Source organism: Schistocerca serialis, chromosome 4, assembly GCF_023864345.2.
Source record: "Schistocerca serialis cubense isolate TAMUIC-IGC-003099 chromosome 4, iqSchSeri2.2, whole genome shotgun sequence".
Lineage (NCBI taxonomy): Eukaryota > Metazoa > Arthropoda > Insecta > Orthoptera > Acrididae > Schistocerca > Schistocerca serialis.
Genome location: NC_064641.1, coordinates 780,022,498 through 780,034,655, shown reverse-complemented (window position 1 = coordinate 780,034,655; position 12,158 = coordinate 780,022,498). Strand labels below are relative to the sequence as shown.

Here is a 12,158-nt window from a genome sequence, read left to right as displayed (position 1 = left end):
GCTAATACATTCAGGGGTACGGCACCATCTGGAGGAAGACATACATTGCAGACAGTTATTTCCTGCGTCGTCCTTATTCTGACAGCCACAGCTTCAAGAGGGGTTTGAAGGGGCACAGGTTCACTACAGACTGAGTTTAGGACATAAACTCAAACCCCACCTGACACTCGATTATAGTCGCTATGGTTCCTATAATATCCTTTATAGCCACGGAGGGCAGTGGTCCGCATTGCAGGGAACCAGGTTTCCTGAAGGGCAATACAGATAGCTGGTGTAAAGATTAACAGTTGGCATAGCACAGCCAGGTGACGGAAAAAACCGCCACAATTCCACTGGAGGATGACGTCATCGTGAAACTGGGAAGGCATGGAAGATTCAACGAGGTAGTTTACGCCTCATGGTCACCTGCTGCCACTGACTTATTGCTTGAGCAGTTTATATCCATTGCGTCTGAGGGTCTGGTGAGATCTATGTCCTCAGTGTATGCCAGAATCTCCACTCCATCCTCAGACGCAGAGCTTGTAGGTAGCGGCGGTGTGGGTGCCACCGCAATTTCCTTGGTCTTAGGGGTTTTCTTTTTGTATTTCTCTCGCTGCTCCTTGGGTTTCCCTGACTGGGAGAACTTCATTGGCTCAGTCTCTGGAACTGGGGATGAGTGTGAAGCCCTATGACCAGCAGCTTTTGGGCTCTTCAGCCACTGGCGGGTGTTATCTTTCCCACTAGCAGAAACCTTGGAAGGGAGTGACCCAAGGAACCCCTTCCTAGCGAGAGAAGCTGCTTCTCTGGCTTAGAAGTGGGGACGGAAGTCCCCAATGGTTGGAAGGGCGGGAGAGGGGGGGGGGGGGGGGGATTGTTGCTCCCAAAGTAGGTGGTGTAGGAGCAACAGGGAGGGAAATAACCCCCCCCCCCCCACTATCAAGGGGGCAGGTGTAGTCTTCCAGCTCTGTGAGTTGACTGGGGCTGGCTGAGCTGATGGTGCCAGAACTGTTGTAGCAGCAGCATAAAACGATGTCATCTGCACAGGATGCGGGTGTTCAATTTTTTTCTTAGCCTCAGTGTGTTCAGTCAGTCTAGGGTCTTGTACTCCATGATTTTCCTTTCTTTCTGGAGAATCCTGCAGTCTGGCGAGCGAGGCGAATGGTGCTCTCTGCAGTTGATGCAAATGGGAGGCAGGACACATGGAGTATTGGAATATGATGGGTGTCCACAATCTCGACATGTGATGCTGGAAGTACAGCGGGAAGACATGTGGCCCAACTTCCAGCACTACAAAACAGGGCATAGCACACCATCAACGTACTACTGTGCTATAAGTGTGCCAAAGATGACAACCAAAGCAGTCTTGCTATGAAACGAAATAGCACACCAGACCATTGCTCCTGGTTGCAGGCCGTGTAGCAGGAGTGGTGGTCTGGGATGCCATTTCTTTTCATAGCAGGGACCCTTTGGTTGTCATCTTCAGCACACTGATAGCAAAAAGTACATCGACAATATTCTACACCCTATTTTGTTGCCTTTCATGGCAAGCCAACCCAGCAATATAATGCTTATCTGCACATGGTGAGAGTTTCTACTGCTTGTCTTCATGATTGGCAAACCCTGCCTTCAACAGTAAGGTCACTGGAACTCTCCCCAACTGAGAATGTTTGGAGCATTATGGGCAAGACCCACCAAGCAGCTCGCAGCTCCAGATTTTGATGATCTACTCGACCAGCTGCACAGAATCTGGCATGATATCCCTCATGAGGACATCTAACAACTGTATCAATCAATGCCGAGCTGAAAAACAACTTGCATAAGAGCCAGAGGTGAACCAATACATTATTGACTTGCACAATTTGTGAATCTCTTTCTCTTGACTAAATCATCCAATTTTTCTGAAATTCTAATAATTTGTTTGTCTGTAAATATACAATACATCTGCTGATTTCTGTACCATTTGGATAATTCCTTCACAGTGTGCCTTTCTTTCTTTCTTTTTTGTGTAATTTTGATTTAAACAACATTATACTGTATTAACTATGCTCAACTGTTTTTCTGGATTTATGTTGTGCAAATACATGAACTGTGACACAATATCCTTACCAGTAATACTCAAGAAGAGCTGTGTATGTCAAAAGATACTAATTTTGCACTTTTTGGGATCCTAACATGTGTCAACTTGTTTACCAAATCTTAACTGTTCTTATTAGTATATTTCCCTTTAAAGTTCAGTTTTTTCTTCATGATGTTGTTGATCCTTTTGACTCTACTGTGTTGCATATACTGCTGGTTAGGTTGACACTTCTGGTTTGTGGAGTTTGGGTAAGTGTAATGCCCTAGGTTTCATTTTAAAATTACACTTAAAAACTTACTACTCATGTTGTACCCAGCTCAGGTATCAGGGTCACAAATTGTCAGCTTTCATGGGAAGCCATTCTGGGCTTACATATCAGCAAGATAATGCTTATCCGCACATGGCAAGAGTTTGTACTGCTTGCCTTCATGATTGACAACCCTACCTTCAACAGTAAGATCGCTGGATCTCTCCCCACCTGAGAATGTTTATCTATTCGCTGTATATGGAAAGGTTCCATTAGATAGCTCCTCAATTTCTTGGAAAATATGAACCAGTAACATACTGAAATAAAGGTCAGTGTGGAGATAGGGGTTTCCACCATCAATTTCCTATACATCAGCTTAGAGATAGTAGATAGGAATCATAAATTTAAAATTTTCTGGAGAAGTTCCTTTACTGACACATTCATCCCAGCTTCTTCTCAACATCTGACAGCCTACAAACACGCAGTATTCCAGCACATGTCCACTGTCTCCTTTCTATTCCCATGTCCCAAGAAGGCTATGATGAGGAACTTAATGCAATGAAAACTACAGCTACAAACGATGAATCTGAATGCAACATTATTGACAACATTTTCAATAACAAACTGAAGAAGCAAGCCAGAATCCTACTGTACCCAGTGTGTGTGTGTGTGTGTGTGTGTGTGTGTGTGTGTGTGTGAGAGAGAGAGAGAGAGAGATTGTTTTTTTTATGTGCCACAGACATTAGGCAAATGTTTCAGCCATATCTGTATACATACTCTGCAAGCCACTATACGATGTATGGCATATGGTACCATGTACCACTGCTAGTCACTTCCTTTCGTATACCACTCGCAAATGGAGCAAGAGAAAAATGAATATTTATATGCCTCTGTAAGAGCCCTAATTTTTCTTATCTTAGCAACCCTTAAGTGAAATGCTTGTTGGTGGCAGCAGGATCTTTCAGCAGTCAGCTTCAGATGCCACTTCTCTAAACTTTCTCAATAGAGTTTCAAGAAAAGAACACTGATTTCCCTCCAGACTTTCTCTTTTAAGTTCATGAAGCACCTCCATAACACTTGCTTGTTGAATGAACCTGTCAGTAAGTCAAGCAGCCTTCTTTAATTCGACCTAGTGGGGATCTCAAACACTTTAACAGTAATCAAGAATGTGTTGCACATGTGTTCTATATGTGTACTCCTTTCTAAATGAGCTACACTTTCCTAAAACTCTCCCAATAAGCTGGAGTCTATGAATCACCTTCCCTACTACCGTCCTTATGTGCTCATTCCATTTCACATTGCTTTGCAACATATTTAATCAACGTGACTGCATCAAGCAGTTCATCACTAATACTTCATTTGATCATTACATGATTGTTTTTCCAACTTACCGGCATTAACTTACATTTTTCTGCATTTACAACAAGCTGCTGTTCATCACAGCACACATAAATTCTAAGTCACACTATATCCTTCTACATTCACTCAACGACAATACTTCCCCATACACTATAGTGTTGTCAACAAAGAGTTGCAGATTGCTACTCACCCTATCTTTCAGACCATTTATATATATCTAAAAACAAAGATGATGTGACTTCCCAAACGAAAGTGCTGGCAGGTCGATAGACAACAAACAAACACACAAAATTCAAGCTTTCACAACAAACGGTTGCTTCATCACGAAAGAGGGGAGGAGAGGGAAAGACGAAAGGATGCGGGTTTTAAGGGAGAGGGTAAGGAGTCATTCCAGTCCCGGGAGCGGAAAGACTTAACTTAGGGGGAAAAAAGGACAGGTATACACTCGCACACACACACATATCCATCCGCACATACACAGACACAAGCAGACATTAGTAAAGGCAAAGAGTTTGGGCAGAGATGTCAGTCGAGGCGGAAGTAAAGAGGCAAAGATGTTGTTGAAAGACAGGTGAGGTATGAGCGGCGGCAAATTGAAATTAGCGGAGATTGAGGCCTGGCGGATAACGAGAAGAGAGGATATACTGAAGGGCAAGTTCCCATCTCAGGAGTTCTGACAGGTTGGTGTTAGTGGGAAGTATCCAGATAACCCGAACAGTGTTAACACTATGCCAAGATGTGCTGGCCGTGCACCAAGGCATGTTTAGCCACAGGGTGATCCTCATTACCAACAAACACTGTCTGCCTGTGTCCATTCATGCGAATGGACAGTTTGTTGCTGGTCATTCCCACATAGAAAGGTTCACAGTGTAGGCAGGTCAGTTGGTAAATCACGTGGGTGCTTTCACATGTGGCTCTGCTTTTGATCGTGTACACCTTCCGGGTTACAGGACTGGAGTAAGTGGTGGTGGGAGGGTGCATGGGACAGGTTTTACACCGGGGGCGGTTACAAGGGTAGGAGCCAGAGGGTAGGGAAGGTGGTTTGGGGATTTCATAGGGATGAACTAAGAGGTTACGAAGGTTAGGTGGACGGTGGAAAGACACTCTTGGTGGAGTGGGGAGGATTTCATGAAGGATGGATCTCATTTCAGGGCAGGATTTGAGGAAGTTGTATCCCTGCTGGAGAGCCACATTCAGAGTCTGATCCAGTCCAGGAAAGTATCCTGTCACAAGTGGGGCACTTTTGTGTTTCTTCTGTGGGGGGTTCTGGGTTTGAGAGGATGAGGAAGTGGCTCTGGTTATTTGCTTCTGTACTAGATCGGGAGGGTAGTTGCGGGATGCGAAAGCTGTTTTCAGGTTGTTGGTGTAATGGTTCAGGGATTCCGGACTGGAGCAGATTCGTTTGCCACGAAGACCTAGGCTGTAGGGAAGGGACCGTCTGATGTGGAATGGGTGGCAGCTGTCATAATGGAGGTACTGCTGCTTGTTGGTGGGTTTGATGTGGACGGACGTGTGAAGATGGCCATTGGACAGGTAGAGGTCAACGTCAAGGAAAGTGGCATGGGATTTGGAGTAGGACCAGGTGAATCTGATGGAACCAAAGGAGTTGAGGTTGGAGAGGAAATTCTGGAGTTGTTCTTCACTGTGAATCCAGATCATGAAGATGTCATCGATAAATCTGTACCAAACTTTGGGTTGGCAGGCCTGGGTAACCAAGAAGGCTTCCTCTAAGCGACCCATGAATAGGTTGGCGTATGAGGGGGCCATCCTGGTACCCATGGCTGTTCCCTTTAATTGTTGGTATGTCTGGCCTTCGAAAGTGAAGAAGTTGTGGGTCAGGATGAAGCTGGCTAAGGTAATGAGGAAAGAGGTTTTAGGTAGGGTGGCAGGTGATCGGCGTGAAAGGAAGTGCTCCATCGCACAGAGGCCCTGGACGTGCGGAATATTTGTGTATAAGGAAGTGGCATCAATGGTTACAAGGATGGTTTCCGGGGGTAACTGACTGGGTAAGGATTCCAGGCATTCGAGAAAGTGGTTGGTGTCTTTGATGAAGGATGGGAGACTGCATGTAATGGGTTGAAGGTGTTGATCTACGTAGGCAGACATACATTCTGTGGGGGCTTGGTAACCAGCTACAATGGGACGGCCGGGATGATTGGGTTTGTGAATTTTAGGAAGAAGGTAGAAGGTAGGGGTGCGGGGTGTTGGTGGGGTCAGGAGGTTGATGGAGTCAGGTGATGGTTTTGTAGGGGGCCTAAGGTTCTGAGGATTCCTTGAAGCTCCGCCTGGACATCAGGAATGGGATTACCTTGGCAAACTTTGTATGTAGTGTTGTCTGAAAGCTGACATAGTCCCTCAGCCACATACTTCCGACGATCAAGTACCGCGGTCATGGAATCCTTGTCTGCCGGAAGAATGACGATGGATCGGTCAGCCTTCAGATCACGGATAGCCTGGGCTTCAGCAGTGGTGATGCTGGGAGTAGGATTAAGGTTTTTTAAGAAGGATTGAGAGGCAAGGCTGGAAGTCAAAAATTCCTGGAAAGTTTGGAGAGGGTGATTTTGAGGAAGAGGAGGTGGGTCCCGCTGTGACTGACGACGGAACTGTTCCAGGCAGGGTTCAATTTGGATAGTGTCTTGGGGAGTTGGATCATTAGGAGTAGGATTAGGATCATTTTTCTTCATGGCAAAGTGATATTTCCAGCAGAGAGTACGGGTGTAGGACAGTAAATCTTTGACAAGGGCTGTTTGGTTGAATCTGGGAGTGGGGCTGAAGGTGAGGCCTTTGGATAGGACAGAGGTTTCTGATTGGGAGAGAGGTTTGGAGGAAAGGTTAACTACTGAATTAGGGCGTTGTGGTTCCAGATTGTGTTGATTGGAATTTTGAGGTTTTGGAGGGAGTGGAGCTGGAAGTGGGAGATTGAGTGGATGGGAGAGACTGGGTCTGTGTGCAATCATTAATTTGAGACCATTTATATATAGAGAGAGAACAAGAACAGTCCTATGACACTTCCCTGGGGCAGTCCTGACAATACCATCATCTCCAATGAGTACTCACCGTCGAGGACAATGCACTAGGATCTTTTCCTTAAGAAGTCTTCAAGCCACTAACATATCTGGGAACCTATTCCTTATTCTTAAACATTCATTACCCGTCTACAGTGGGGCACCATGCCAAACACTTTCTGGAAATCTACAAATACGGAATCTGCCTATTGCAGATTCACATGATACTGTGCAAGAAATGGGCAAGCTCGAATTCACATGAGTGATGCTTTCAGCTGATTTGTGAACAGAAGCTATTCTATCTCAATGAAATTTATAACATTCATACTCAGAATATGTTCAAGAATCCTGAAGCATACCTATGTTATGGATATGGGTCTGTAATTTTGCAGGTCTGTTCTTTTGCCTTTCGTATATACATTCTGTGAACTCATACAGGAATCTGTGTGATGGTCACACAGTGGTGTAGCTGTATGGTCACTCAACATGAATTACTTTTTTAAATGTGAAATTTAAAAATTTATCTTCTGGTTTGCTGTCTTCTAGTGACGCATAAGACTAGTCAAGGAATGACTGGGTAGCAGCTTTTGACTTGCTTAGTGATTTTATGAATGAACATAATGATGGAAGCTGTTGGATGCTTTACACATATACCTTTTAATGGACACACAAATTTCTACCAACTTGTCAACATTTTCACATTCATTTTTTTACCCAAGAGTGCAACAATCTCTGGTTCCTCAGAAATTTACCAAATTTTGTAAGTAAACCACAGTGGGTCCTTTCCGTCCTTATCCACCTACTTGACACATACTACACAGAGCACAATTTACAATTAGTTTACAATTTGCCCATAACTTGTCCATCATACTGGGGATAAATGACGTATATTCATCGTTTAAGTAGAATGCTAACAACTCCTTATCTGCTCTTTCCGACATAAATACTCTCCTAGCCTTCTTGATGGATTTGTAATCTTTATTAACCATCGTCACAATGATGACATCATGATCAATAATGCCTCTCTCTACATTGACACTGTTGATTAAGTTAAGTCTGCTTGTAGCTAAAATGTCTCAGATATTTCTACTGCATATGTGTTGTCAAATTAGCTGCTCAAGGTTTTCCTCAAATCAAAAGATAAACAACCAGCTGGACATACAGGTACCATGCATAGTGAAGTATGTTCAAATGGAACTCAAAGTTATGAGATGTATATGAAATACAAATTATTCCAGAAGTCAGATGCATACACTGTCATGTAACAGTCACAAAATTATTTTTATTCTTATAGTCTTTAAAATATGATTTTTCTAATTCTTAGTCTTAGTTAAGTTAAAACTGTTGCCTAAGCATGTACTTCAAACAAAACAAATATTTTTTTTGTTCCGCTACATGTGACTTATTTTACTGCTGTGTCAAAAGGAGTGAGCAAAATTCATAATAATGATCAGGCATACCTCATATCAAATGTGAGGGATATAGGGAGAGGTTTTAACATTGGTTGCTCCAATATCTTCCTTTCACTAGGTGACGCTGGCTCAGATGTTTTATGTCGATCTCGACTTCGGGTCTGGGGTGGAGTCAGATCTGTTTCCAGTGCCATAGATGATAAGTCTGTTTATGGAAGACAATTTCAAAATAGTTTATTAATAACTATAATAAATACACTTACATAATAAGTTACTGCTAAAGATTTAAGCACAGCAAAGACAAATGTAGCAACCTATTCTTAAAGTGTTAGTTGCCTAAAAATATATACACAATGATAACATTACTTTTTAATTCAATTTCAACAGCCAACAGATTTCAATCCACAACATTTTTCTCACAAAGTTATTTTTTTTTTTTTTTTTTTTAAGTTGATAATATGATCTTTGCTACTACATTTAGAATGAAAAAACTCACATTTGCATTTACAAATGAAAAGCAACAACAGGAAATAGTTCTACACTAACGCACATAGATATACTACAGTTTTTATTTTACTAAATGACAACAACATGGGTCTACTTGAAAAAAACATAAAACATTTAATAGAGACAGAATATCTAAACAATGTACAAACCAATCCTACAAAGGAGTTCCAGATGTTAAAAAGTGCAACAAACAATGTATAAGTATTTTTCTTTTAGTTGTGTACAAAGTAAAGGGTCAAAAATATTATGAAAAGAATAGACTGTTACTAACTGAAACGACCTGTTGCAGACAGGCACAATGAAAATACCCTTACAAAATGAGCTTGCAGCCAAAGCCTTCTTCACACGTACACGCCCGAAGTCTTTCTGCTATTAAACACTAGCTCTCTTAGCATCCTGCAGACTCCAAGTGCTCAAGCTCATTCAATATACAGGTTACCAACTTTATCTTAACACACTACTACTTATCATTTGAAGGGAAGGTATACAAATAGCACACCCTTGGGCACCCGCATGTTGCCTTTCTATGCCAACCTTCCTATGAGACATCTAGAGGAAGCTTGTATAGCCTCCCAAAATCCCAAACCTCTGGTCTCATTCAGTTTCGTTTATGATATTTTCATGATCTGGACTCAAGTCCAAGACAACATATCCTCATTCCTATATAGCCTCAACACCTTTTCTCTCATAAACTTCAACTGGTCCTCCTCAACAAAGCATGCCACCTTCCTGGACATTTACCTCATCCTCCCTGATGTCTCCATCCGTACCTCTGTCCACATTAAACTCACCGATCACCAACAGTACCTGCATTTCAACAGCTGCCATCCCTTCCCCACCAAAAAATCCCTCTCATACATTCCTGGCCACCCAGGGACAGTTTGTGTGCAGTGGCAATAACTCCTTTGTCCAGTCTGCTGAAGGTCTGACAAAGGCCTTCACAGACAGGCAGCACACACCAGAAACAGTCCGCAAACAGATTTCCATGCCATACCCCCACACATCCCCAATTCTCCCACTGCATCCAAGAAGAAGCTACAAAGAAGACCCTCTTTGTGACCTAACACCACCCCGGATTGCAACAACTGAACCAAATGCTCTGTCAGGTCTTTGATTATCTATCATCAATCAATGAAATGAAGGACATCCTGATCCAGATCCTTCCCACCCAATCTCTACAACATTGTAGTCCATCCTTATGCCCCTCACATCCCATCCCCTTGCCATAGGGATCATATCCCTGTGGAAGACCTAGGTGCAAGACCTGTCCAGTCCACCAACGCAACACTTCCTATTCCAGTCCTATCACAAGCTTATCCTACCCCATCAGAGGGCGGGCGACGTGTGCAAGCAGCCATGTCATTTAACAGCTCTGCTGAAATCATTGCACAGCTTTTTATATTGGTATGACTATCAATCAGCTGTCCACAAAGATAAAGGTCACCGTAAAACTGTGGCCAAATGCAAAGTGGACTCACCTGTGGCACAATATATGGCTGAACATAATATAATTGATTTCAACGGCTGCTTCACAATCGAAGCCTTATGGATCCTCCCCACTACCACCAACTTTTCTGAACTGTGCAGATGAGACACATTATCTGCTTCCAAAATCATGCCAGCCTCAACTACACCTTCCACCCAACAGTTTCTGCTCCCTCTGTCCTTTCATCTCCCCCACATTCACGTCCCCTCACCCCCATTGTGCGTCTCTCTCTGCCAACACATCCATCAGTTTTTCCCCCTTCTCTGCTCTTCTCCTTTTTCCCCTCCTGATTCCCCCTCCCTCCCCCACAGCTGCCTGATGCTGCACCTGGCAGCCTCATCCTGCCACCATCTTGTCCCTTCATGCTTTGCTAGGCAGCACTGACTTCTCTCCCCCCACCTGTATTCTGCTAACCATCCCCCTTCCCCATTCCAACCTAGATTGCTGCTTTCATTCAACGTAACACATCGTAGTCTGGCTTTAGTGGCAGGAGATAATGGTCATGTGTGTGTGAGGTGTGCATGCTTTTGTGTGTGTGTGTGTGTGTGTGTGTGTGTGTGTGTGTGTGTGTGTGAGTGTGTGTGTGTTTTCCTTTCCTCTCTGAAGAAGGCTTTGGCCAAAAGCTCGATGTGGAACAGTTTTTTCGTTGTGCCTGTCTACAACTCAGTGTGTCATCTTTATGACGAGTACCAATCTGTCCTTGTCATAATATTGTTTATATTCCAACTTGGGCTTTCCAAAGTAAAGGTTCACTTTCCCAAATTCATTAAATGAGGCTCCATGTCCACTTCAAAACTTACCCAGAGTAATACTAATTTGGAGGAATTGGATGGGAAGGCAGAGGGGATACTTCATAATTAAATGTGGTGACATATATTATATACATATATTGGACAACATTGATGCAGAATGGCTGTTAGTATACCCAATTATGGCACACAGAGATTTATTTTCAAAAACTCAGAGATACATCGTTCATGAGAAAGATTCATAAGAATTACACCGAAAAGAACGGCCAAGAAAGATAAAAGTTCAGTACGATCTGAAATAGCATGTTTATCAATTGTTTATTTAAACATGAGCCAAACTCAACACATCATAACTGTTTAGTGGATAGTAATAAGAGAAGCTGAAGAATGAAGTAAAAAGAGTTAGATAAGTTTTGTTTCGAAAATAAAGGACAATGGACAGAATCACGGCAAAGTTAACACTACCATCTCATAAAATATTAAAAAAATCATGCGAGAAAGGACACCTAGAGGCTCATATAGGTTCCAATCATCAGTCCTGACACTGTATCATTGATGTACACGGTGAGATTGCTGGATAGTGGTTACTATGCTTTGGGTGTTTTAGCAAATATTTTAAAATTTTACTCATTGATACACTATCGTGCTTGACATTGATACATAAGTCATGCAAAATGACACATACAATGGCTACACACAATTAAAATAAACAAAAACAACTCTTACATAAAGTTTATTGGAAGGTCATACTTCTCATTCACAATACATCAAAATACTTTTATTCATAGCATATCAAAACAGCTGTCACTAAATTTTAGTTGTAGGTACTTCAAATGTGCTTTATACACATGCATCAAAATTTTCTATTTGCCGTGCAATGAATTGCAGGGGAAAGCAATAATGACATCTCTGTGGGTAGCATAACTGAACGTACAATCAATCCGTTTCCGAAGGGCACACCAGGCCAATGCTGCATGGTAAGAAGACAAAACTTTGCATAAATTCTAAAGCACCCACAGACTGCTGTAAATAAATGTGAAAAGGAGTAGTCTATAACCACAGGTTATTTTAATAAAATACATATTTGCATATGTCATGCAAAATTACATTAACTGTTATTTCTAAAACTTTGAATAATTTGGTACAGAAATTTCTGCCAAAATGTAAATAATTTAGTAGTATAAGAGTTTAGCTGCTGACAAACAAAATATCATGAAAATTTTGTTAGCTTATTATCACAAACTCATATATAAAAAGTGGAGCAACTTCGTATTCTTCAGTCACTCAAAACCTGGCTAGAAGTGACAGTAATATTATGGTCTTCTATTAAATTATGC

At 42.3% G+C, this 12,158-nt stretch overlaps 1 protein-coding gene across 2 annotated transcripts in view; it reads right to left on the bottom strand.

Moving 5' to 3' along the window:
* The window catches only part of LOC126473351 (DENN domain-containing protein 5B), a 483,519-nt gene that overhangs the window by 38,689 nt on the left and 432,672 nt on the right, over positions 1-12,158 (bottom strand). The window contains exons 14-15 of one of the 2 annotated variants that reach the window (XM_050100349.1): positions 11,756-11,791; positions 8,128-8,284 (exon numbers count right to left, since the gene is read on the bottom strand). In XM_050100349.1, coding sequence (XP_049956306.1) covers positions 8,128-8,284; positions 11,756-11,791 — 193 coding nt within the window. The remainder of the gene's footprint in view (positions 1-8,127; positions 8,285-11,755; positions 11,792-12,158) is intronic. The other variant, XM_050100350.1, reaches the window with a different exon arrangement.